At 48.3% G+C, this 27,746-nt stretch overlaps 1 protein-coding gene across 1 annotated transcript in view; it reads right to left on the reverse strand.

Moving 5' to 3' along the window:
• Positions 1 to 19,689, reverse strand: part of LSM11 (LSM11, U7 small nuclear RNA associated) — a 98,311-nt gene extending 78,622 nt beyond the window's left edge. Inside the window, exon 1 of the mRNA XM_069653923.1 lies at positions 18,453 to 19,689. Coding sequence (XP_069510024.1) covers positions 18,453 to 19,509 — 1,057 coding nt within the window. The 5' untranslated portion in view covers positions 19,510 to 19,689. The remainder of the gene's footprint in view (positions 1 to 18,452) is intronic.
• Positions 19,690 to 27,746: the final 8,057 nt, after the last annotated feature.

The following is a 27,746-nucleotide window of genomic DNA, read 5'->3' on the forward strand; positions in this document are numbered from 1 at the left end:
TCGTTCCTACACATGATCTTTGGACTCCTCACATGGTCTCTGATCTCCTTCTCTCATTAATGGTGGCACCCAGTGGGAGGCCCTCCTGGACCATTTCAACTCCTCTAAAGTAATCATTAATGTCTACCTGAATGGCACCGTCCTGGCCCAAGGCCCTCAGGCCTCCTCCTTTGATAGAGCTTCCCGCGCCTCATCAACTTCCTTCCTTCTCCTGCTGTGCCCTCTCACTCCTCTCTGGCTTCGTTGCCTCCCACCTCTGCCTCCTCCTTGGCTTCCTCGCCCTCTCCTCCTTCCTCCCATACCCCCCCCCACCTGGGCTCCTTCTACACCTCCACAGTACATACCCCCAATGTGTACCCCTCCCCAGAAGTCTTTCAAGGCTGGCAACCTTCTCCATATTGCCACTCTCAACTCTCGCTCGGTTGTCAAACACTCCTCTGACACCTGCCATTTCCTGGAAGAACCCAGCCTCAATGTCCTCGGTCTCACCAAGACATGGTTCACGGCCAGCTCTGTAACGAGTTTGACACGGCTACAAGATCCTCTCTGCGCCCAGATTCAACCGTTCTGGTGTGGGCGTAGCCTTTCCCAGAGTGGATTCCTGCCTCTGTGATTCCTTTGCAGGTCTACTCCTCCTTTGAATGCCTGGTCTGTAGGCTTTCTCTCCCTCTCTCGCCCACTCTCTCACCATTGCTATCTACCGGTCACCTGGTCAGACTACCTCTTTCCTCTCCGAGTGGGCTGACCTCTCCTACTCCCTCCTGGTGTTACTCAACAAACCTGGACTGAACCCGGATGAGTGAATCAATGGTTCTGCTGGCCTTGATTGAAGAGCCTGGGTTATTCCTTACCCCAAGCCCCCTCTCTAGAAGGAAACCTCTTATGACACACCCCTCTGCCAATGATATCCAAACAGTCACAGGAGTAAATCACACAAAAGAGCAGGGCGCACAACTCTTATGTCTCAAAGCTGTAAAAGAAAGCAAGAGGATTAGTACCCACTACCCTACCAGCAGTAGGCTACAGTCACGAACCAAAAGAGTGCCACCTGCCTGTATGTGCAGAATAATAATACTTGTAAGATCCCTTTCTGGAACCTAAAGAATAGAGTTCAGTTTTACTTGATAAGTCACACTAAACTAAATACAGGATAGAAGAATAACTGGTATTTACTTACCGATGTAGTATGTGGAGCAAAACGAAGAACCCAGGAATCCAAAAAGAGCTAAGCTAATCAACGAAAGGTGTAAAATAATAAAACGGGGGATTAGTAAAGGTAAGTATGCCCGAACGGCACGGGTCGCACTAGGACCGGGATGGTGCAAAACTGCTAGAGCTGCAGAGCGTCCCAGGTTATGCACTGAAATGACGCCATCAGAGTTTCCCCTGAAACTGTGGTGACAGCAGAAGTATACGATGCAAGGATTTCCCACGAGTAATAGATGAATCAAAGGATAACATTTCAAGAAGCGCGGTTAGCCTGTTATTGGCAGTATTGATTAAGTTCTAAAAGGTAACAGTACTGGAAAGGTGGTGTACGTATCTGTTATTGTTGGTATTGGCTAGGTACAGGAGCATGTCGTAGCAGAAATGAGTGGAACATGTGAAGAGCGCGGGGACGCTGAAAGGCTGATAACACCAGTTTGTATGCCTCAGACTGCACACATCGTGGTCGCACTACAGTGGAGCACAAAGAAGACAACGAATGATTCACAAACCTGTAGCACACACGCTGGTTCGTGAGAGACCATAGACTGAAAGGTCCTTGAACAGAGCAGCAGTTGATGACAGGAGAACGGACACGGAATCGGAGCTCCAAGAAACAGTCCATGGACGTAGCTGAGTCGGAAACCAGAAGGACGTTTTTCAGGAACAAGGATCAGGCGGAAGGAAGTCAGTTAGCCGAAAGCCGAGTCAAGTGCCAGGTAAGCAGGAAAGAAAATAAGTTGCAAGTCGGTGTCGGGAGTAGCTCTCAATTAGAAGCAGTAAGCCCAGCTTCTTTTTAAAGTACGCCGGAGGCATACCCGATAATCAGCTGCTCGTTAATTTGGCATCATGTGACAGCGTGGTCGCTGCTACCAGGGCAACGAAACGTTGTGCCAGGTTTCCGCCGCCATTGTAACCTCCAGAGGGAATAAAACGGAGCTCTGTGACATGTCACCTTTGCACAGAGAAAGGCCTGGGATGCCGCGTTGAGGGGGCGAAAACAGGGAAATGTAACACCTGGCCTCGACCACTCATCTCCCTCCCTCCTTGGAAACCTCAATATCCACCTGCATGTTTCCTGTCCTACTCTTTCGCGACCCTCTCCCTCTTTCTATTCTTCCCTTTGACCTGACTCACTCTGCATGTTTTCATCTCCTCTGACCTCCCCCTCTCCAACCCTCTCACCACTACCCTCTCCTGGAGCAATTGCTTTCTCCTTACCTCCCATCTCTCCCACTATACCCCGCAAGCTAGTCCTGCTCCAGCACTGCCACATACCTTCCCGGCCATCCGGCCCATGAAGCGTGCGTCAGGTGAGGCTTTCGCTGCCACTTTCTCTCTCCCTCCTCCACCTCTGGCTGACTCATCCTGACACTGCCCTTGCCAAGCTCCACTCTGCCAGCTCCGATACTCTCAATGTTCTTGCCCGTTATGAGGATCCACGTGAAGTCCAAAGCCAAGTGCAACCCTGACCTAGTCACCCTTAAATGCAAGTGTAGGGTGGATGAGAGGAAATTGCGGGCATCTTGCGCATCCTCCGACAAACTGGCCTGCCGCCGACTCCAAAGGCAATACTGGCTCTGTCTGCACTAGGAAGGGAGCTCACATCCAAGACTGCGTCTCTGCGGCATCTAACAACTCGACCAAACTCTTTAAAATCTGCATGGAGCTGTGGAGCTGACCAATCCTGCTGCAGTCTACTTCACCCGTCCCCTCCCTGGTCTGCACGGCTCTGGCCTCTCATTTCATCTCTAAAACCCAGGATATCCTGTCCACCCCCTCGCCCTCGCCTCCTCTTCCCTCTTCATTCTCCGCTACCTCCAGCCACCTATCCTCCCTCTTTCTTTCCACTGTTCTCCAGACAAGTCCAATCTATGAAAGTCTTGTCAAAACAGGTTCTTCCCTGTTCGTCCAAAACCATCAAGGACCATATTGACACCCTTACTACTGCACTGGCCAACTTCTACAACCATTCCTTCGCCTCTGGAACACCCCCTCCCCTCTGAAGCACTCTTTTGTGCACCATCTTCTCAAGAAACCCACAGCCGACCCCTCCTGCCCGGCTAACTATCGCCTAATCTCCATCACCCCCTTCCTGGGCAAACTCCTGGAAAGGCTGGCTATCTCCCAGCTTAATCTTCACACTGATTATGTTGGCTGTCTCCATGACCATTAGCCAGGCTTCAGAACAGCCAGAAACACAGAACTGATCTCCTGAACATCCGCAAAGACAAACTACCAACTGCACCTCCTGAGCGGTATTCTTTTCCTCTCCTTCCCCCAGAAGCTCTGTCTCTAGAGCTCTGGTTCTCGCCAGGCTGGACTACTGCAACAGCCACTTTCTAAAGCTATCTGCTACTACTCTCCGCCCTCTGCAACTCATCCAGAACAGGACTTAGAGACTTGTCTTGGCCACAAGCCCTGGGATCGTATCCCTCCCGCTCTGAAATCTCTTCTTCGACTCCCAGGGGCTGCAAGGATCAAGTTCAATACCCTTTTCATTGTCCACAAGGCCCTCTGGGGCCTTTGTTTGCAATACCTTCAACTCTCCCTTCGGAAATACCTTTCTACTCAAGCTCTTCGCTCCTCCAACTCCATCGGGCCAGTCGCTTCTCCAAGCAACGAGTTGGGGCTAGATCTCCTCCTTCGGCGGGGGCCTCCCTCTCGAACAGCCTCCCTGCATCTCTGAAACTTGAGAATCATCTTCGGTTCTGTCCGGAAGCACCTCAAGACCATCCTCTTTGCTTCTGCCTTCTCTCTTCCTCTTCTGCTTGATCTCTATCTGTTTCGGAACTGGGCACCCTCTACCCTCCAATTTTGGGCCCAGATCTCTGCCCACCCAGCCGCATACCTGCACTGCCTCCTGGCAACCCTGGCACTTGGGTCTGTATCTGCAACCCTACAGTCTCCTTCCTGCACTTATTAGACACCGTTTGTCTGCGCCTTACTAATGCACTTGCCACACTACCGTTTAGATCTTGTGTTCAGCACTTTCCACTCCCCGCTGCACCTTGCACTTTCCCCCTTCCCTCTCCCCTGACCTTGCACGTTCTCAATGTCACTGGGCCTAGTAAGATCGTTGTTCTGTCCTCCCTTGTACCCCTCCCTTGCCTAGTCACGCCCTGAAACACTTGTGTATGGGCGCGATATAAATAAAATATGTCTACCGTTTCCTTAATAGTTCCTGGAAAGAGGTTCGGCGACAGACAGTCGCTGCGAGTTTGCTTGCATAACCTGGAAGTTTGTTGATGTACCCTCCATTGCTACTTCAGCCAATGGGACAGGGCTTTGCGGGGCGGGCCAACTCTTAGCGTTCCCATGTATTATTGCTTTGGTGACACTGTTCGTGCCGAAATGAATTTCCTGGCCTTCTACAATAGCAATTGGCGTTACACCTGGCAACGGAGCGGGTAAGTTCCTAGTACAGTGACAGTAACAAAATATTATCAATGTCCACATAGTGTGTATTCGCATAATCCAATAGGGCTGTGTTAAAGCTGGCAGGCTCCTGTGTCCGTCCTGGTTTAGTATGAATATCTGCAGACTAGAAATAGGTGGTGATTTTACCAATAGCTGCCGGGCTGCTATGTACCGCTCTGTTGTCTGCTGCAGTAGAGCGGGTCAGCACACGAGCCTCACCACTACCTTCATGTTCCTTTTCGCCACAACTTAATGGTGGCTTTACATAAGGGTTACCATTTCTAAGTTTCTGCGTCCTGGGCTTTGTGGATGCCTTTGTTTTAAAACGTGACATATTAGATTGATTGATGTTGCTGTAAAGCATAGCCCAAACAGTCAGAACACAGCCACAGCACCACTCACCTGGTTCCTTCGTGTGGTTTAGTGTAGCCGATCAAAGCCTCCCAGCCAAAGCCCATAGAAACACTAACACACTCCACGAGGTGCTGGGTGTTCTGTAGGCTTCTCCATGTTCAATTGCCTTGAAGAAAATGCTAGAAAGACTGTTCAGAGCACACCGTAACACACTCCCAGCATACTGCCTATTTGTCTCTATTACATTTTTTTTTAAACAATGTTTTGTTTGTGTTTTTTGTAGTTTGGGTCCTTGATGGGCTATTCTCAGCTACAGGTACTTCTTTACTATTGACTTTATGAATTTGGAACAATTCTTATGATTACCATGAGGCTTACATATTGATTATAAATAATGTTTGACTGTAAAACAGACTATCACAGCAGGAACCCCCACCCTCCCCCACAATCTATTTTGGGAACTTTGTGCTACAGCATTTCTCCATGTGATCTCTTCTAACATTTAATTTGAGGCTTTCAATTGGTTATTAATATGCATGTATAATTGGGAGGGTTATACGCAAGAGTTAGATGATATCTACTATAGACTTTCCGAATAACTGTCACTGAACAAATCTATTCTTTCACTTCTTTATTGACAGATGTAACTATTGCTCCTGATGAAGAGATGTTTCACCTGAAACGCGTTGAGCTCAATATTGGAATCTGAGATACATTTAATTTATAAGTAGAAAATACAGATCTTCGTAGTCCTTATAATATCTAATTTCTTATCTATGTTTTTAACCAATTGTTGAATACTACTCTTTGAACCAAAATAATTAAACCCATTGAACGTTGACAGTCTTAGGGGTCTGGGGTATCCATTCTCTTGGATACCATCTATCTCTTGCTCCAGAGCCTAGTGCCAAGACTGTCCTTACCTCCCCTGCACAAATATTTCTAAACATAGGTGTGCATTTGGCCAATCAATAACACCATAGGAAGCAACAAAAATTATCCTGCACCCTAATGACCACCAGTGTATATTTTTTTTTATAATATTTCTTTGAAACCTTACAATGCACAAGTGAATAAACTAATTGATAACTGTCAGCAACACCTACTTAGACTATCAAAAGTTAAAACACACACTGACTTAACCGATCAGGCAGAAGCTGGTTTCTACACTGAAATGGATCCGGTTCCAAAGTCTTTGTTTTAGCCATTAGATTATACCTCTCAGTGCCTCTCCTTGGTGCAAAATTGCACTTTATGCTGGTTGCCTATGGTCAAAGAGGTTTGGTTAAATGTGGATGCCTAGATTAGAACCTGGATCTACTGGTTCTAAAGTCTGCAACGTCGCTGTTAGTCTATACCTGTCCTCTTTCCTCTCCAATCTTTTGGATGTAATGTAGCATGTTATACTACTGGTGCTCCATTTATGTCTAGGTATTCCTTTATTTGACAGATAAGGAAACTGCAGCACAGTGATTTGCCCAAGAGCACACAATTTTTGTTAAACAGGAAAGATGGGAGGAGTACTCAGATCTTCTGGCTCAATGATACGCGACTTGTGCACAAAATATATGTGCCCCCGTGCCTCCTTTTCCCCATACATTCTTCCCTCTCATCCTTTGCTGTGGACAAGTGTATGCAGGATTGTTGATGAAAAGTAGTATTGTGCCATGGCAGATTAGGGACTACATCCTGGATATGTGGGTGGGTGTTAGGACGGTTGGTATGGCTGGCATAGCTAGAGAGCGACTATAGATCTTTGCAGGAATAAGGGGAAGATTGATAATGGAAAACAGCATGTGGAAGAAGTAAGCAGAGTTCGGAAACGGGGGGGGCAGAGATTAGGTGGGGAGGGCGAGATGTAACTCGCCCTCCCCTGCCTCCCTGAAACTTGAGGAGAACCATCTCCGGTTCCGGAAGCCCCTCAAAACCTTCCTCTTTGCTTCTGCTTTCTCTCTCTCTCCCTCTCCCCGGCTAAATTCTTCACTGAAACTGCACTGAATCTGCAACTGGGCCACTCTCACCGACCTCGGTCCTTGGCCCAGCCACTCTCCACTTGCACTGCCTCCCTGGCAACCCCTGCACTGCGGGACTGTCTCTGTATCCCTACAGCCCCCCCCCTTCCCAGCACTTGTCTGCACTTACCACCAGCTGGCCCTATTATTTTTTTTTTATTCTACTTACCCTGTACTGCACTTCCCCCCCCTCCCCCTTGCACTTTTTCCCTTCCCTCTACCCCTGCACTTGCGCGATCTAAATGATACCTGGCCTAGTAGGATCGTTGTCCGTCTTCCCCTTGTTCCCCCCTCCCTGCCTCGTCGCGCCTTGAAACACTTGTGTATAGGCGCGTTACAAATGCCATATCATATATCAGGTACATGTGGGACAGCTGATAGAGGGTGGCAATAATGCACTGGAGGAGATAGTCTATACCTGCAAGGACAAGGGGTTGGATAAACTAGCAATACAATGAAGTTGTGATAGATGGGTCATCCTGCACGAAACCAGAGTGCAAAAACTTGCAAGCTACTGGCCAGTTATTAAAAATGTATTTGCCCCTTCAATTATATGCATACAAACATCACACCATTTCTTACTCGCCAAGAGTCAAATATCGCTAACCAACGTCTAGTGACGATTGTACATTTTGCACCCTGATGAGACCATTAGCCTAATTAATCAGCGTAATGGACTTTGTTTACAACGCAGCATAAAATCCTTCCTGCTTTCGTTATTAATAATACTTTATCAGTTGAAAAGAATAGCAAATCCCCTAATGGATCATCTGAATTGCTAACCTGATGGGTAATATTGCCATTATGACCTTTATATGTCAATATTACCAATTTCTTTGCCCACTATCGTTATTATTGATCAAGTGCCAGCTGGTCCAAATTGTAACCTCTGTATGCCAGCATAGTTCTGTCTGGCATTCCGTTCTCTGTGTTGTTGAGCATGTAGCTGTGATTCAGAGTGAGTTTTGAAATGCATGATAGTATGGAAGGTTCTCTCCAAGAGCTTCCAGGAGTTACAGTTGGAAGAGCGACCTGGGTGGTGGGGACCAGTGGGTCTTCTCCTTCCCTTTTACCTGTAACCTATGTGACTAAGACTTGAATAAAAGGAACCTGCTTCTACGCACCCGAGTCACAGACGTTCAATTATTACACTGGCGACAAGTGGTCTGAGTGGGCCTGGAAACCGATCCTCCATACAGTTAAGGAGCTGTGGAAGGGGATAGCCAGATGAGAAGACCCACCACCCCAGAAAAGACGACTCACCACCCAGGGATGACATCAAGATAAAGGTGAAGCGCTGTAAGTATGCCAAAGCACCATTACATAGAGAGATCCTGGGATAAACTTAAGCAAGGCAAAGCGCTGGAAATTTAAACACCCAGGATCATCATCAAGGAAGCTTAAATGGAAGTATAGCTTTGCGCGAAGCACTATACATTAAAGCAACTGGCCTTATCATTATTAAAGAAGCGCTTCAAGGAATCTAAACAGGCATTTGCTACCAACCAAGCTACTAGTGGATCAGAGACTAATGTTAAGCATTTAACAAATGTCAAATCTCTGAACCAAGGAAATCCGCATGCAGTGCTTACACTCAGCAAACACCAGAAACATTTAAAAGGAGCTCCTGTGTTTTTCTGAAATTGAAATCATCAAGCGGCAAGCATATGGATGCATTTGGTTATGTTATAGGATATTTATACCGCACACTACCACCACCCAAGTGGTCCCTTACTGGATCTGAAAAGTAAGACTGCAAGGTGTGTGGGTAGAAGGGGGTGGGCGGGGTCAAATTAGTAGGACAGAGTGGGAAAAAGTGCAAGAGCTGCAAGCATGTGTGTGAATTTTCGGTAGGTGCTTGTCATGTGCTGTTGTGCGAGGCTATGCACGGTCTGTTTCGCTGTTGCAGTGTAGTAAAGTGCCGTGTGGTTGGCTGTGCTGTAGAGGTATGGTTGTGTTTAATTTTGAGTTTGAGAGGTATAAACAGAGGGATTCGGAGTGTTCCTGGTGTTCACAGCTCTTTTCCCTGCTGGAGTACCTCTTTCATCTCTACTGCTGTCTACTGTTTAAAAACACACCTCTGGACGCGGAGTGCGTTGGAGTGTTCCTGGTGCTCCAGAGATTGAAAATATCACAACAAGCCCAAGCTGTCCAAACATCAAAAAGAGCGTCTTCTTGATTTGGACTGCATCATGCCCAAACCCGAGCGCCACAAAGCCATCTGGAAGATCCTCCGCTTGGCTCGTATAATTCTTACGCCTCTCCCCTTCGGGCTCCTGTCTTCAGCTGGACTCTAGCATGGACACGGACTCCACGAGAGTGTCTCACCAGGCTCCCCAAGTAACTGATGTGTTGGTTGCCCCTCTAAACTGTTGTCTTGAAAATTCTTTGACGTTTGGCTGTAATCTACGTGCACCAGAGCAGGGCTCGGAGCGGGGGGTGGAGAAGGGGGCGGACTGCAGTTTGTCTTGTTTAGCCCTGCCCCCCCTTCCCCAAATCGAACAGATGTGTTTTGTAACCCAATGGCGGTTCATACATTTGAAAAATCTAACACGATCCGTACTAACAAGGTGCCTACATCTGACTGTCGCTCACGCTGAAAAACTGAAATGGGATGGATGGCTCGATGAATCCAAGCATCTCCCCTTCGCTTGCAACAGAGACAAGTCTATCATCCAAAGGAATCAGGAGTGCCAAATCAGAGAAAGTAACCCACATCATTGCAAACCATTGATTCCAACGCTTAAAAATTTAACATGGCGAACTGTTAAAAAACGTACACAAGATCATATCTCTGGCAATCTAAGTGTCACTGCACAGCACCCCAATTGTCTATCAGACAACATTCAACTGAACATTCTGGAAGTCGCCAATCCCCTACCAGAAACCAACTTGGAAGATGCGAGCGTCGTCGCACCACATTTGCAAACGACTGCCACAGGTGACAAGTCGCCGCTGCCCCCGGTGAGGTTGGTTGGCGAAACGCACGCACCTTGTCCTGTCCCATGCAATCCGCACTCAGCTTGCCCCAAAAAACCTGAGCGTCGCAACTCATTAATGGTAGCCGACAAGCTACTAAAAAACTTGAAAGAACTGAATGCATCTATTTCCACTAATGCAAAACTCAAATCTCTGGGATTAGAACAATTAGGCAAAGAAATTGCAGATTCGAGAGTTATGGAAAAATCAGTGTGTCTGACTTCTGAGTGCAAAGCTCCTATTAGTCAGAGCCAAACATTCCATCTAAAAGGAGAAAACTCGACTCAAGTGCAATACCTTTTCTACTTTGCTCTCAAAAAAAGATTACCATGTAATAAGACAAATGGTACCAGAACTGTAACAAAACCCAAAATTAACTCTAGTAGAAGATCTAATCAGAGCTCAACCACCTCGGATGGGTCGTCTGGAGATGCTATGTCTGATTCTTCATTCATGGAACGCGATTTCCCGAAAATACGTCCGACACTGCCTAGACGCCATAACAGAACTCGACCAGATAGTGAACGGGAGTCCTGCACCACAGTTGTTGAGCAAATAATTAATGAGCTACGGCCAAACCTGACGTCCGCTCTGACAATCACTGTGGCCCCGTTGCTAAAGCTTTACGAGCATTTGAATGAAGCATTCAGAGACCAAACAAGCCTTTTAATTACAATTAACTCTAAAATAACTAAAATGGAACAGGCCCTACATGACTTGAAAAAACAAGAATCAAATGGACTTACGAATAACGAGATGTTAAACACTCTACTAAGAGACCAATTGAGAAACAACTCCAAAGACAAACAACCACTGTCAGAAGTCGCACGAGGGGCCATAGCGACCCTCCAAAAGCACCAATTTACGAGCACTGACAATTTCAGTGGAATAAAATCAGTGCAAAAGAGTTGCCTTGTTCCATGTTCCAATGAAGTCCCATGTGCCAGTTCTACTGTGCCAAGAGTACAACAACCCAGGCAAGATTCTGAATTGGTGTATAGCCAGGCAGTTGACGGTTCTGATCATCTGACCGCAAAACAAACGCAGAATTGCCTTAGAGCGACGTAATTACTTCCTCGATGGTAGCTACAACAAAACGTGTCATTCTGACTGCAACACCAGCAGATGTTCTCGCCCCTGCAACCGCTGATGGTGCGCCAATCCCTCATTTTGTGGCTTCAAATTAGGGAGGCGAACGGAATCACCCGACGATGAAAATCTTTGAAAAAAGAAAGCCATCTGAGGTGGGAAAAAAAAAAAAAAGAAAGAAAAAACACAGGTGAATTTTGCAAGGTGCAGAAGCAAACAATGAAAACAAAAAAACTTAAGAACCATAAAAGATGTAAGAGCTAAACATTTTAATACATTTCTAAGAAACATTAAGGCTCTAAACGCTAAAATATTAACAGAACCAACAAACGAGTCTTCGACCATCGTCACTGAAATCCCACACCAAAAATCGAAATATGGGGGACCAACAATCACCACACACGCTAAACACTTCAAACGCTCTAAAAAAAACAACAAAACGTAGACGAGAGAATGATCGAACTACTGGCAAACTTGTCTACTCACAAAGTCGACCTGGAAAATGGATCTACTGACGAAGATATAAAAGCTGAAGACATTCTGGATTACATCTTGGACGAGGAACCTGAACCGTCTCCGGTACACCCTTCCCTGCTCAAAGTAGCAGTTGGGACGACCTCCAAAAGAACATGTACCTTTCAGACGCATCCAGTTGCAAAATCCAAAGATGCACCTTTGAATCTTGGCGGTCAACCTAGATTCATGACAATCGCCAAAAAAAAGAGATCGAGCTCTAAAGAGACTGAACCCTGTAGTCGATTTAACAAATTTGTAAAAAAAAACATACTGTAGGAAAGGAAAAGGCTTGTTTGGAAGTTGAAGAAAAACGGTCAACGAACACAACTGAAAACAACTACCAATTTCTCAATCCAATCTTCTTCAACAATGGAGAAATGATAAGAGACCTCAAGCAAAAGGAGACTCTCACAAACAGTAAAAGTTCCAACTTACCAATTGAAAATCGTCTTCTGATTGAGAGAATATTCAGATCGGGCGATTCTCTAATTTTGAATAGATGCAATGTGCTTCAGTTGCTTGGACACATTCCCAAACTACGTGCAGGGTCTACAGAAGACATAAAAATTGTCGAATTTGTAATTGAGTCCGCAACTGCCAGTCTTACTGCACATTCCTTCACAATTAATTTACAACCCGATTCTAAACTGCAATTCAGAACTACATTCTCTTGGATTTGATATAAAAGAAGTGTGATGCAAAAACACCTGCACAAGTAAGACCACAAACAAGTAACCAATCAAACGGGAAGGGAGGACAAAAAACTAAAGAGCCGTCTGATGCCCCGAAAGGGAACACTATTCGACCCTCCTCTAGATCCCTTTGAACAGATGATCAGGACTACGTTAATCGCGGTAGTCCCATAAAACAATCAAAATTACTATGAAGAACGACCTGAATGTACCAAATGGCAGTGAACAACCCTTAAGACCGAAAATCGTTGATACGGGTCTAGGCTTCAGGAGTTGGCTATCAGCGTCACTAAACAACTGTGAGGAGCTCTAACGCCAACCCGACACGCCCGAGGAATCATTATTGATGGGCTCCTGGAACACGAGAGGATTTAAGCACCTCTTTGGAAAATCATCTAATGTTCTTGAAAAATTGAACGTGATTTGCCTCCAGGAAACGTGGCTTGAAAAATTACCTTGTGCTGATGGTTTTGAAATAGCTTTGAACCCAGCAATCAAGCAAAGTATGGGTAGACCAATGGCTGGTCTAATAACAATGGAAAAAAATAAATAAAAATAATAAGTACTGAAAATCCATCACCATACCTGCAGATTGCGACCATCGAACTAAATGTAAACTTACCTCACAAAATAACGATTATCCACATTATAAATATATATTGGCAGCACGCCGCTGTGGGTGAATCGGACTTCCTAGAACTAATCTGTGATACAATTGACCGCATCACGGAGTCTAGTGTAGCACCAAACTTAATCTTATGCAGCGATCTTAATATGGAATGCGTTGAGCTGAAACCTGACTCCACATTGAAAAATAAGTCATATAGAAAAACGAAAGATCCCTACAACATCAAAGCAGCATGGAACGACGAGATGGAAGATCGTGAATTAGCTTTATTAAATGGAATCATCAGAGGGGACATTCCTCCCAAAGCAACCTGTTTCAAGGAAAAAAAGCCTCGATCCTTGACTATTTCTACATATGCCATTGTGAATAAAATATCCGAACTAATTGTGATCCTGATGAAACAAAGTGACCACAACTTAGTAACAGATCCAAATTTCTGGCATGGGGCGCATTGAGAAAGAACTTTGGAACCCGAATATAAGCGTGATGCCAGGTCGAAACAGAGACCACATCATAGATATCGCAACCATCCTTCATTCGAATAACGAAACCCTATCTAAGGTCCAAATCGAATACCCAAGATTACTGGAGAAATACATCGAACATAATCTTGGTCCACAAAAAATAGGGTTTCGTCACCAGCACTCCTACGATCCGGAAATCGTTGCCAGAAAAAGGACATGGAGGAAATCTTTACGAGATGCTAAGAAGAGTTCCACACACAACTACCAGTTGGAAATGAAAAAAGCAAAAGCATCGTATAGAGATAGGCCATAAAAAAATCATATTTTACAAAACGATGCCGAGGTTGATGACAAAGATCCTGATTGAAAAAAAAATTAAAAATCATTTTGGTCCTTAATTAACAATACAGAAAGCCTGTCAACGTTCTTTAAAGGTCACCACAGTCACCGAGGCCCAGTGGATCGATTACACTGAGCTATTCAAGAACCAACAAAAGAAGGGTCCCGAAACCATCGAGCACCACAGTGCATGGGCCCTTAAGATTTCGAAAGATAACATCTTGAAAAACATCGAAAATCTAAGCCTCTCTCGAGCTCCTGGCCCCAACGGCCTGACTAATTGGATGCTAAAACAAAATCCAGAGGAGTGGGCTGATTTTTGTTATAACCTTTTCTGTAACATCCTAAAAGAAGGAAGGGTGCCAAAAACATGGAAATGTGCTTTGATTGTGCCGATCTTCAAAAAAGGTAAACGGTCTGACCCCAAAAATTTCAGACCCATAGCCCTCCTTGATGTGATCGGAAAGATCTTTGCAACCCAAGTCCTCAACCACATAACATCATGGATCAAAGACGTTGGGGCTGCTGATATCCGACAAACTGGATTTACAAAGGGCGTTGGGTGCTCGTTGAATCTTTTCATCCTTAACATCTTAAAAATGGACGCGATAAAGAAGAAATCAAAGATCTATTTAGCCTTTGTTGACCTGGCTCACGCCTTTGATAGTGTCGATCGCAACATGCTCTGGGCCAAAATGATAAAACATAAATGCCCATTGAGCCTACTGAAAGCGGTGCAAGAACTCTACTCTGACAAGACAGTAAAAATCAGACTCGATCAAAAGGGCTCTCTATCAACGGCCATACAAACATCAAGAGGCGTGAAGCAAGGCTGTCCCCTGGGAGCTTGCTTATTCAGCTTCTTCATTCATGACGTTCATAAAGACCTAGGTGAAGTAAGAGCTTTTCCACCAAAGGTCAGTGGAGCCCACATTGGGCATATGCTTTACGCCGACGACATAATCCTCATCGATTCAACACCGATTGGCTTACAGATGAGGGCACTAGAACATTATACCGTTAAAAACGGACTTGAGATAAATGCCTCAAAAACTGAGATCCTTGATCTCCAAAGCCTAACCGGTGTAACACCCACCCGAAAAACAAAATTCAAATGGTATGTCGGAGGCAAACTGATTAATTGTGTCAGTCAGGTACCATATTTGGGAGTTTTGCTCAGCTCAAATATAAATGACAACCCGATGGTCCAAAGGATCAAAAGAAAATGCAAGCTCTTAGCTGTTCAAGGTGCAATGCTAAATATGAAGTGCGGAAAATTTTCCATAAAACCGGCCCTTGAATACTATAAGGCCAAGGTTGTGCCATCGTTAATCTTTGGAGACGAGGCCATGTTGGGGTGCCCGTACGAGATATGGTCATGGTGTGAGAACACCTACTGGAATCGAATCTTGCACTTACCGAAAGGATCACCCTCGGCGTGTACCTGATATGAATTAGAGTTAACATTCATAAATGCCTATGTATCATGGAACACTCTGGCTCTCTTCAGAAAAATCACGAGCACAGATAACCTCCCACAATTCTCTATTTTGAGACAAACGAAAAGTAATCCCATCTATCGCCTCAATACAAGAAGAATGGGAGGGTCGATGTCTAGCCATTCTAGAACAAGTCAACGCGGACAGAGAAACGTTGATACAAAATCCAAATCAGGTCAAAAAGAAACTGTGGGACGCCGATTGGTGTGAAACTTGTGACACCCGAAATGCTCATCGCGGTATGAACCTCGCTGCACCTGAAGCAAGAGCTCGAGGTTCGATACCGAGCTACATTGAATTATTTCCTTGTGTAAAAAAGCGAGGACTTTATATGAAATTCCGATTGAAACTATTCTTAACCAAAGAACTTTTGAATTTACGCCCATCACCACCCAAATTCGTCTGTGTAGATTCTGTGATTCTGAAAACGAAACTCTAAAGCACTTGATCTTATACTGCAAAAAGTTCAAAGACATTAGAACGAGGATATGGGTAAACTTTTGAACGCTAGACGCAGTTTATCTAGAGAGAATTGGTGGAAAAGGATGTTCGAGGGAGCTGACAGGAAGTTAATTTTCGCTCTGGTAACATTCTTGGAATCTTTAGAGAAGAGACTGTCTGAATTTAAGGCTGACTAAACTAGCTGTACTTGCTAATCTTAAGAACCTTTCGGCTTGGAAAGATACACGTTAAATGAGTAATGCGATCTTGAAATTTGTGAACATGAATTCGGTCTAGTTTATTGCCTTTTCTTTCTCCTCTCTCTTCTCTACGTATCCAGTGTTCACTCCGTCTTGCATCCTTCTTAATGGATTTGAATTTGTTCTCTTTTTTTAAAAGTTTTGCAGACTCAAACATAAAAAAAAAATTAAAAAATACTTTATCATATCCCCTCAGTTTGGCCCACCTGTGGCACATATCCCAGCCAGTGTGGGATGTATTTAATGAAAAACAGTGCCAAACGGCACAAAATACCTGAGGGCTGTTCTGAATTAAGACCGCCAATATGGTCAAGTCGCAGCACCGTCATTTGTCCTGATATGTATTTCAATTAAGTTGAAAGTTCGAAAAATGTCGAGCAGGAGCTCCATTTCCTTCGACTGCTCGGGGTGAAATAAACACGTCAGAATGAGAGGCGCGCGATGCATAGGAAAACATCTGGCTTCAAGGAAAGGACTGTTGAGCGTGTGCACGCTCTGAAGCGTATGTGAGTGCATAGAAAGTACCTTTTAAATTTACTGAGATGTAAGAAACGCTGGAAAGCGCAGCGTCAACGGTGACAGATGTGATCGGTACCAGTGAGACGCATCATGGAAGGGATTTACTAGTGTAATCATGTGGGCAGCGGGGGGTGACTTTTTACTTCTTACCCATCTTGAGGGTTGAATTGCAACTATGTTCTGTGAACAGTCAAACAGGACGCTATGCGGTTATGCCTTTGTAAAGTTATTAATGCTTAGTGGAACAGTAAAAGGAAACGTGTTGTCCATGTTTATTGCTTTTGTGATTTTAGGCTTGACCTCAGTTGAAAATATTAAAAGGGTCTGTGGAGTGTTGGAAGTACTATGGCATACAATGGTTACAAAGATCAGCAGGTCTTTGTGCAGCAATAGAGGTTGCAAAATAAGTCTGTAACAATGTTGAAAAAAATTGAGATTGTAAATACTGTCATAGTTTTAAAAAAAAAAAAAGGGTCTTAAAAATCATTAATGCGACAGGTCGTGGAATTGGGTTAAAATGGTGCACATTTTGCTTTTATTCTTAATGACTCAGTGCATTACACGCATGGATATGGATTATGCAAAGTATCCCCCACTTAACGATAGAAGTGAAAGGTTTTAAAATGATATGAGTCAGGGCATACGTGCATTGATATGGTGTTTGCTGCTGTTATATAGTTGTCTACTTGACTTCCATTTTGGCCAATCAAGGTGTGTGTATGCTGCGAGTATGTTTATGTTTTTCTTGGCCTCCAGAGAGTTGTGGTCCCGATTGTGGCCGTTTCCACTCCTGGTCATTGAGTCGGTGTGCATCATCTGTCTATGTAGTCCATTTTGCTTTTGATCATCTCTCTCCGACATTGGGTATGACCACTCGCGGATCTGTGTTAAGCTGATAGGGAGGTGTGTGGTATCCTGACCGATCCATGTACCTTATCCCTCTGTACTTTTTGTTGTGGAAGAAAGGGAGATGTGTAGTGTTTTGTATTCCCTTCCCTCTGTGTTGCCGAGCACGTAGCTGTGAGTCACAGCGAGTTCGGGAATGGATGATAGTATGGAAGGTTCCCTCCAAGAAATTCCAGGAGTTACAGTTGAAAGAGCAACCAGGGTGGTGGGGATCAGTAGGTCTTCGCCTTCCGTTTTACCTGTAACCTTTGTGACTCAAGACTTGAATAAAAGGAACCTAATCCCTTTAAAATGCCCTAAAAATGCTGTGCTTGTTTGCTTAGTGATTGCATGCTTGGGGGGGGGGGGGGGGTCATTTTTGGGCTAACATTTTGTAAGGCTAGTAGGTCAGGTGGGCTGTGCTCCTCCTGGCAGCTCATGACGAAACTTACAGACATTGACAAAAACAAGGAACAGGCCTTTTCTGGTTACTCCCCTACCTACTGGGACACTATATTGATGATAATCCAGACTGCACCTGCCCAACCCTCTTGCAATTCGGGAAGGAACTGAAGACCTTTCCCTTCAATCAATACCTCTGCTTCTTGCACCACATCCCACACCCATAAAATCCCATGTGAAGTAGTTCCTATCTGTTCGGAGCAGCTGCTCTCACTCCTCTTCGTGGGTCCTCAGGGCGCCGGCATCCTCGTCGCCATTTGAAGTGTCGAGGACTCGGAGGTAGGTAAATTCTTTATTTACATTTATTCAATATACCGGCGCCCCGCACTACGTCTCCTTTCATACTCTCACAATCTACTTTAAAGGTCTCCCTTAGAACGCTCTCATCCACTCCCAGCATTCTCTCAACGTTCCACTCACGCGCGGGCGGGGAGCCGGGGAATACATATAATACTCTATCATACTAACAGATGATGATTCCGAACGATAATACTACACCATGCCACTGCCACATACATTGCAACTCCCTTACCATCAATATTTCCTGCAGTGTGTTGCTCCGTAGCCAGGTTCGCCTGCACCATGTATCCCCAAATACAAATTAAAATAGATACACAACTCACAAACTTTATTCTTTCCACTTGACAACGCCATCTCCCCCATTAGATTTCACACACTGGTACTCACATGGCATCTTGGTGAGCACATTCTTAGGACCACGATGACCCTTCCTGCGAGGTTGAGGTTTTGTGTCTCCGCTGACGATCATGCTCTTGAGACGCTGGATACGCTCAGGGTCAGGGGGTGGTTTCTTGCCCTTGCGGGGCTTGCTGGCCGCAGGTCCACGGGATCTTGGGGTTCTGCCGCGGCGCTGGAAACTCTCATATTCTGCCAAATTGTTGAAAGCACGGATCTCGGGAAATGGCAGTGGTACCTTTGGTGAGTAGAGTACCAGGAGTGGGTTAAAGAGCTCAGAACCCACGTCAAGCTCTGGTCCTGGAGGGCTGTCAGCTTCTTCCCTAGGAGATGCATTAGTGGGCAATCCAGCGTGGCATACACGTGGGGTTCGGCCCCCCTCACCCGCTACCGGTTCACTGAGGGCCCCAGCATTGCCTACTGCAGCAGCCCGACTTCCTTCCCCAGGGAAGAGATCAGTGGGTGCCCCTAAGCGGCCCGTTTCTAGAGCATAGCCTCTATCCCTTGCGGGTCTACTGTAGCCGCCCCCAGAGGCCCCGCCTCGTTCCCTGTAATGGGGATCACTAGGGACCCCAGCACGGCCACCCCCTCTTGAGAGGGGAACGCCGGCGACTCCATCTCGTCCACTCTCGGGATGCCTACCCTCCTCCCTGGAGACGAGGTCTCTGGGGGCCACATCACGGACCCGACCCCGAACCCCTCCTCCTTCGTTGGTGAAGGTATCATTGGCTGCCCTTGTGCGCCCTCCCTCCCTGCGACCGTAATCAGACGAGTCCCTGGTACTGGGGCGTGCTTCACCCAGGCTCCGGCGTCCTTCCCTGGGTACGGGTTCACTCAAATCCCTAGCTCGATAGCGGCGTTTCTCCGACCCCCTGCCACCCTCCCTGGGGAACGGATCGCTTGAATCCCTGGTTCCGCGGAGGCCTTTCCCCGGGTTCCGTGTTCCCTCCCGGAGAAACGGACCACTCAAGTCCCGGCCTCTGGCGTGGCCTTCACCCTGGCCCGTTCCTCGACTCCGTGAGGCCCGATGCCGCTCTCCCTCCTCCATGCACTACCTTGAAGCGGCAACTACAGCGCAGTGGTGTACCAACACATTCTGTCCGCCGTCTGGAAATGTCTCCCCCTGGAAGCAGATGGGGGACTCGAGCCTATTGGTCCAATGCGCGCCGGCATCGGCATGTTGCTTGTTTGCACTCAATTCCTCCCCTCACCCGGAAGGAGTATTTTTTTTCTGAACGTTGTGGGTTTTTCGAGTGATTACTTGAATGAGAGCTTGAGCAGGGAGTCTGTGTGATGTAAGATTGTTTCAGTGTAGGGTGGGAATAGAAGCGGTTTGGTTTTCTTGGGAGGTTAATCAGTGCCTGCCTTAGTGGGAAGCGAACATCGTCTATACAGATCGCAATCGCAGGTGTAACGTCAGAAAATGCTATCTGTCAGAAAATGAGGAGGCGGGGTTTGGGGGAGGGGGGAAGTTGGCAGTTGACCTCCGCTTCTGTCGAAGGAAATATCCAAAATAATAGTTTAAAACGGTGCAATTTCTTTCATGCTGCTTCTTTTTTCCAAACTATATATTAATTACACTTTAAACCACTTCCATGACACTGGTGATTAGTTACTTCACTATGTGAATAATTGTTTTGACCACTGCTGCTGAGTAAATATTCTTTAAAATGCACAATTTGCATCCCATTTTCTAAAAAAATATCCCCCTTGGGTACTATACAAACAGGGTAAGAAAAGGAATGAATTGCCATTTACAACTATGGGCCACTTTTTCATTGTTGCCTGAGACAATTTTGTGGCCCAATCCGACCCGCACATGTATGTTAGCGGTCTCCGATAGGCCGCCTCCGTGAGCCCCCCACCCCCTGTGGTAATGAGACACAGAGACGGAGATGTTGTCGGTGTGGGCTCCCCGGTGAACTGACGTCACCAGGAGCCGCCCCGTTTATTTAAACTGGCACGCGACGGAGTTGACGTCACTCCGTCGCGTGCGTACCCTTAAAGGGGCACCGCCACACTCCTCCTTTTCCATAACAACAAATTGGAAATAGGAGTACTTAACTAGCACACATATATGACACATATCACTCTATAAGTTTCAACAAAAACCCCCATTTATTGACAGCCACCCCGGATCCCCCGTGTGTACCTGTCATGGCCTGACCATTAGTCCCCGGTCAGCCTCCCAGCTCAGTCGATAACATAATCACTGAGACGGGCAGGTTTCCCACGCCCTGATCTCAGGGGGTACCTCCTGCCACCGTCCCTGGCTGGTGTTCCTGGACTGGGTCCGCCTCGAGCCGGCGATTCCACTACGGCGCGTTCTCCCCCACCTTCATCCAGAGCGCCTTCACTTTCTCGGCTGTCCGGGTTGTCCACTCTGGGGTCACCAATCTTCCTGAAGAACGACGCATTCCTGGTTACCGATGAAGTTCCATCCGAGGCAGTCACCATTGACCCCTTGACAGCTACCACGTCCAGGGGGGCGGGTTCATACGTGAGAGACAGTTTTCCATGAGGGTGACGATTTCTTACCAGCACCTTATCCCCCAACGCGATGTGTGGGGGTCTGAGCCCCCTCCGGATGTTCTCCATCTGTGTCCTGACCTGTCTGTCCTCTTCCACCTGCTCATTGTCGATGACGGCGGGGTCTCTGTCCCCCACCTCCGGTATGACATCCCTCGGGCACCGCTGGAATAGTGCTTCTGCCGGAGCCACCCCCGTAGACGAATGAGGGGTGGTGCGGTACCCTCGTAGGAATACGTACAGAGCCCTCTGCAAACACTCCCCTTTTCCATGGGCAATGCGGAACACCTTGTTGAGGGTGCGCATCATTCGCTCGGCCTCCCCGTTGGCGCGGGGCCACAGCGGGGTGACCCGCCGGTGTTGAATTCCATACTCTCTCATGAGCTCTGCGAAACTCTCCCCCTGGAATGGGGCTCCGTTGTCCGAGCACAGCACAGAGGGGAGGCCATGAGTGGCAAAGATCTTCTCCAGCGCCACCACCACGTTCTCAAACGCCACTGAGTCTATAAACTCAACTTCCGGGTACCTCGACCACTCGTCTACCACCACTAGAAAATGCGTGCCTCTGGATGTAGACCCAGAGTCGGCGTGCACCACTTCCCATGGTCGAGTCCCGCGGGGCATTGCTTCAATGGACGGTTCCTTCTGGGCCGGGGCCGCCGCCTGACACCACACACAAGAGGCCACGAACTCCTCCACCTTCCGCTCCAACTCAGGAAACCACACCTTCTGACGGAGGCGAGCTTTCGTTTTGGGGGCCCCTTGATGACCTTGGTGCGCCAGCGCGATGACCTGTGCCACTTTGGCCTGGGGCACTACGATCCTTTCCCCTCTTAGCAGTAGCCCCGACTCGGAGAATGTTAGTTCCTCTCTCACTCTCCACAACTGCTCGAGAGTGACCCAGGCCTCACATGTTCTTCGCTCCACCGCCTCCAGCACTGTCTTCCAGGCACCCTTCTGCATGGCCTCCTTCAGGATGGAGAAACACTCGTCGCTTTTCGAAGCCGCCTCAAGTTCCTCCACCTGCATGGAGTTTGGTGTCGCAGTCTCTATGACCAGGCAGACGTGTTCGTCGGCCTCCTCCACCGACGCCGACACCTGCGAGTCGTTCCTGGGGTGTCGAGATAGGTAGTCCGCCGCATTGTTGGCACCGGGACGGTAGATCAATGACACCCTATACTCCAGCAGGGCGAGCATCCAACGCTCAATCCTCACTGGCGGGCGAGATGACGAGCCCGCCATGATCGGCAACAGCGGCTTGTGGTCAGTGACTACGGTCACGGGACGCCCCAGAATGTAGAGGCGGAAGTGCCGACAGCCCCACAGCACCGCCAGGGCCTCCCTCTCGATTTGAGAGTAACGTTGCTCAGTGTCAGACAGGGCCTTGCTGGCGTATGCTATTGGCCGGACCTCCTGGTCTTTTCCCACTTGCGTGAGCAATGCCCCTAGCCCATATGGGCTGGCGTCCACCACGATCTCCGTCTGCAGGCTCGGGTCAAAGAATGCCATGGTGTCATGCGCCGCTAACGCCCCTCTAATATCGTCAAACGCCGCCTGTTCCAAAGGGCCCCACTGCCAGGTGGTGTCCTTCTTGGTGAGCGACCTCAGGGGCTCAGAGCGGGATGCGAGATTTCTGATGAAACGGCCGCAGTAAGTAACCATCCCCAGAAAACTCCTCACCTCCGCAACATTTTCGGGCGGGCGCGCCTCCTTGATGTCTCTCACTTTGCGGGGATCTGGTGACACCCCATCCGCCTTGAATACGAACCCAAAGAATTCGATCTCCGTCTTCAGAAATTCGCACTTTTCCTTGTGTAAAGTGAGGCCCAGCAGCCGTAGCCGTTCAAAAGTCTTGGACAGGCGTGACAGATGCTCCGTTTCCGATTTGGCGTACACTAGAATATCATCGCTGATATTAAGGACGCCCTCCAGATCCGCCAGTGCACCTCTTATTATGTTTTGAAAAACCTCCGCTGCCGAGGACACCCCAAAGCTTAGTCTTTTATATCGATAGAGACCCCGATGTGTGGTAAAGGTAGTAATGTATCTGGACTCGGGGTGCAAGACCACCTGATGATAGCCCGATCTCAGGTCGAGCTTAGAGAAGAACCTTGCACCCTGCAGCTCTGCAATAATGTCATCGATGGTGGGGGTGAGGTGTCGCTCCCTCTTTATGGCCTTATTGGGCAGCCGCATGTCCACACAAATCCTTACAGCATCGGGTTGCTTGGGCTTGCGGGCGATGACAATGGGGGACACCCAGGGGGTGGGTCCTTCAACCTTTTCGATTATGTCCAACCCCACGAGGTTGTCAAGTTCCCGATCCACCAGATCCCTGAGATGGAAAGGGACCCGTCGGTGCTTCAGCGCCACTGGTTGTATGGATTCATCGATATGGAGCCGGACCGGCTCACCCACCAGCTGTCCAATGCCCTCAAACAGGGATCCATGTTTGGCCAGGAGGACCTGGATGTCCTCTAAGTATACTGCGTATGCGAACGTGACAATACCCAGTGCCTCCGCCGCAGCACAGCAGAGCAGGGTGTTGTCGCTCACCGGTGTAACGTAGAATCGAGCCCGTATGTGTGAGTCCCCATACTGCACACGGGCCACGAATACACCGTCTAGAGGCAAAGGCCGGTCCCCGCCAAAGGTGAATATGCGTGCCCTCGGCGCAGCCAGCGCAGGCGGGGCCAGCATGGTCTTGTAATGCTGGCGGGCCATTACATTTACAGATGCGCCAGTGTCCACTAGCATCGGCACAGAGTCTCCATTAACCAACACGTTACACCTGGGTTGTCTTTTGGAGCGGGACTTGAGTACGCTCACACTGGACACGAAAAACACGTTCTCCTCATCCTCGTCCTCCTCCTGAGGGGCTCCTTCGTCACCTTGGTCCACCTGGGCAACGTTGGAGGCCCTCTGGGGCCGGAAGAAGCCGTCTCGAACTGGTCCCCTCGGCACAATTTTGGGGGCGGCAGACTTACACATTCTGGCGAAATGGTCAGGGCCTCCGCATCTTCCACACTTGACTCCCGTTGCCGGGCACTCCGCGGGGTGCGGGAGATCATAGCCACACTTCGGGCAGGAGACATTCGATCCCTGCGCGCGCTGGCTCTGATTGTTCATGGGGCGCCTCAACCCGCGGCCTCTTCCGACCGCACAGATCTCCTCCACCTTGGCTGGGCGAATACCCGCTTCCATCCTGGTTGCCCGCAGTTCAGAGACCTCGTGGCACCTCCCCAGTTCTAGGATGCGAGGGAGGGTGATGCCCGGCTCTCGCAGGATCTGGCGTCTCAGTTTCCCAGAGCTGCACCCTTGAATGAGTTGGTTCCTAATCATGACCTCGGGGTCATTCCAGGCACACGGTGCTGCCAGACGCCGCAGCCGCCCAAAGAATACATCCAGAGTCTCATCATCTTTTTGGCGAGCCGTTCCCATAAGAAAACGTTCATAGTCCGCATTGGCCATTGGCAGAAAATGATTATGGAGTGCCTCCTTTGCCGCAGCAAACGATCCGTCCACCGGCTGCAGGGACATAAATACCTCATGCACCGCCGGACCAGCAGAGTACAGGAGGGTGGCCAGCTTGCCGTCGTCCGTTGTTTCCATTGTGGCCCTGAAGTACATCTCCAGCCTATCCATCCACATCTTCCACCTCTGTCCCAGGCCCGATGGAGCACCCGAGATATCAAACTCAGGCATTGGCTGTAGGGACCCCGGTGGTTTCGGCAGAGGGGCAGGTGGAAGCACAGGCGGTGCCGGAGCCACAACAGCAGGAGCAGCAGCAGCAGCATCCTGGTTCATGGTGGAAAGCGCACAGGCACCCCACAAGATTGGCAAGAAAGGGGCCGCAACTCACCACCAGCCGTGATCTTCGTGAAGGTGTCACTCCAGCCAGCATGCAGACAATAGTGTGTCCAAAAATTGAGTAGAGGAAGAGATAGACTCCTATTGCAACAGCAGGCTCCCCATGGAGTCTCCCTGCCTCTGCTCGACAATAATCGTGAAAATTGTCAAAATTTCCTCATGAAATTGACATGTGCTGTGTTCAGCGACCATCCGCCGCTGAAGTTTCCAAAAATTAAGCCCGGATGGCTCACCGACGCTTCGTTATGAAGCCGTGAGTCTCCGAGGCCTGTTCATCAAAATGGCCGCCGGCCGCGTGCGTCGCTCCTTCTCTGCGGTCGGAGTTCGTCGCGCGCTCACATCCGATCATCTGCGCTGCGGCGGAACTCCCCCGCGTGTCCCAGGAAGCGATCCCGGTCTCGTCGCCACTGTTAGCGGTCTCCGATAGGCCGCCTCCGTGAGCCCCCCACCCCCTGTGGTAATGAGACACAGAGACGGAGATGTTGTCGGTGTGGGCTCCCCGGTGAACTGACGTCACCAGGAGCCGCCCCGTTTATTTAAACTGGCACGCGACGGAGTTGACGTCACTCCGTCGCGTGCGTACCCTTAAAGGGGCACCGCCACAATGTACACGGGAGAAACCCGTACCAGCAATCTGCACCTGAACTGCCAACAGCAATGTTAGTCTACACTGCGATCCTAGCTCATGCAGAGGAGTAGTTTAAGCAGACTTGAAAGAGTCATTAAGAAGAGCAATTACTCTAGCTAATGGTGAAAGAGCAGATAATCTGTAGGGAAATCCTGGTTTAAACCGAGGAAAACCTGCTGGTTCGCCATCAGCAACGTTTTCTTTTACTTGCACCACACCTGGCACTGCTCCTGCAGCTCCCATCTGAAAGCAGTTGAGCAGCCGCATCTTGTGGGATAGTTTCAATGTTAATAAGTGTATTTATTTATTTATACAATGTTTGTCTGATACAAGTATCCGACAAACATTACATAAATAAACCGGGTTGTGGCGGAGGACTGTAACTTCCTCTGGTGACCCAGCCTGCTTTTCCTGCAGCTGTGACCTGTATCAAAGTCCTGCTGTGTATACGTGGGGGGGCGGAGCCAGCAGAACGCTCATAGCAGCAATAAACTGCTCTGCCGCCCTACTGCGTGCCGTTGCGGGCGCTTTTATTTATTTTGTTCAATTTTCTCAAAGTAACCCAGCGCAGAACATGGGTGTGGGGTTTGCCGCGGCTGACTTGTGCTGGATGCCAAAATCCGGCTACACATCTAGTGCCGGAACTCCGATCCAGTGAGAGCCGGCCCAATGACCAGCGCTGCTTCCAGAGACATACTAAGACATGCAAAATCTGTGTCTTCTTATAGACTGCGGGCTGGTGCCCTTGAGCTCCTTGAACTGGTGCTTCCACATGGACCTGATGCTTTGCTAGAAATAACTACTTTTGTTAAGTTAGAGCTCTGTTAACATCTTTAAATTCAGCATATTGCGGTGTGGTAATTACTGTGAACAACGGAGCGATTGTGGGCGATTGCCATTGAGCTCCATGAATTGGTGTTTTCACACGGACCTGATGCTTTGTGGCCAGTGCCCCGGAATGACGGACGCATCGAGCTACAGGACACGAGGGAATAGACAGGGGGCTAAGGAGCAATGCCATAGGACATAAGGTATACAACCGGGATATAAACAGCAGCAATTATCAGCAATCCCTGTCGCATTCACCCACCATCACACATGGCCCAATATCACCAAAACCAGGCCGGAGGGGAGCCACACCAGGGTGCTAATAGCAGCTACGTGACTAAGATCTAAGAACAGGATGAGGAAGGGACAACAGCCACCAAAGAACAAAGGGCTGTCACACCAAAGTGTGAAGGGCCGTCGGCGCTAGCGGGCCAGGGGTGCATCCAAGTACCCAGACAAAGAACAAATGGCATAGCTTCAGGCTATGTATGAGAAATATAAGGAGAGGCAACTGGAGGGAAACTCCAGTCCTCTGATACTCCGAACGGAGCACCAAAAGACATCCCGTAAACGCAGGAGACTGAATTTCTTTTTGAGCATTGTCCTGCTCATACACTCAACAAGCTTTTCACTTGGCTCGAGGTAAACCAGATGTCGTGAGCATTGCCCTGCTCAGAAGTAACCAGCAAGCAAGTTGACTTCACCCAAGAAAACCAGCAGTTCCAGCATGCACAAACGACTGCCGGGACCACGAGGAGAGGCATCGATAAAGTCAAAGTACCTGTATAGTGGAGTTTCGCCAGCAAAATAAATCATTAGAGCGGAGGCCGACAGGAACAAGGACACAGCCACAAGCTTCTTCACGGGGATGCAGTGAGCGGAAAAGGACATCGAGAAGATGGACCGGCCGCGGTTGCCAAGCAACTGCCAAGGCGGACTACCTCTGTCTGGCTTCACAGAGCTGCAGTCAAGGCGGTCCGCAAAGAATTTTAGTCAATTTCATTCATCACGCTCGCAGTTACTAACGTTCTACGGCTGTCACTCAACTTTCAAAAAGATTATTGTAAAATTGCTGCTTCCTTCCGGATGTTGAATATCGAACAGGCACCACGAGGAAGACAGGAAAAACAGAGGCGTGTTCAGAACACTGAGTTACTCTTGTAATAATAAACAAAACAGAGCTGCACAGAGGGAGCGGCTGCAGAAAACCCAGTTTTCTGTCTCTAGTCTGGCGGAGTCACAACAACACAACAGTGAAGGAAGGAGGGACGGGTCAGCTCAAGAGCCCAGCTGTAAGCACGGCATCGCTTGGCATAATTTAACAAAAGAATGCCTTCAACATGGCTAATGTTGGAAATTCAATGAACACAAACAAGTGTCAGCCAGGCCTCCAGATAAGGTTCGCACCAGGCCTTCTTACGCATGAAAAT

The sequence above is a fragment of the Ambystoma mexicanum genome, chromosome 3q (genome assembly GCF_040938575.1).
Source record: "Ambystoma mexicanum isolate Mex_15411 chromosome 3q, UKY_AmexF1_1, whole genome shotgun sequence".
Classification (NCBI taxonomy): domain Eukaryota; kingdom Metazoa; phylum Chordata; class Amphibia; order Caudata; family Ambystomatidae; genus Ambystoma; species Ambystoma mexicanum.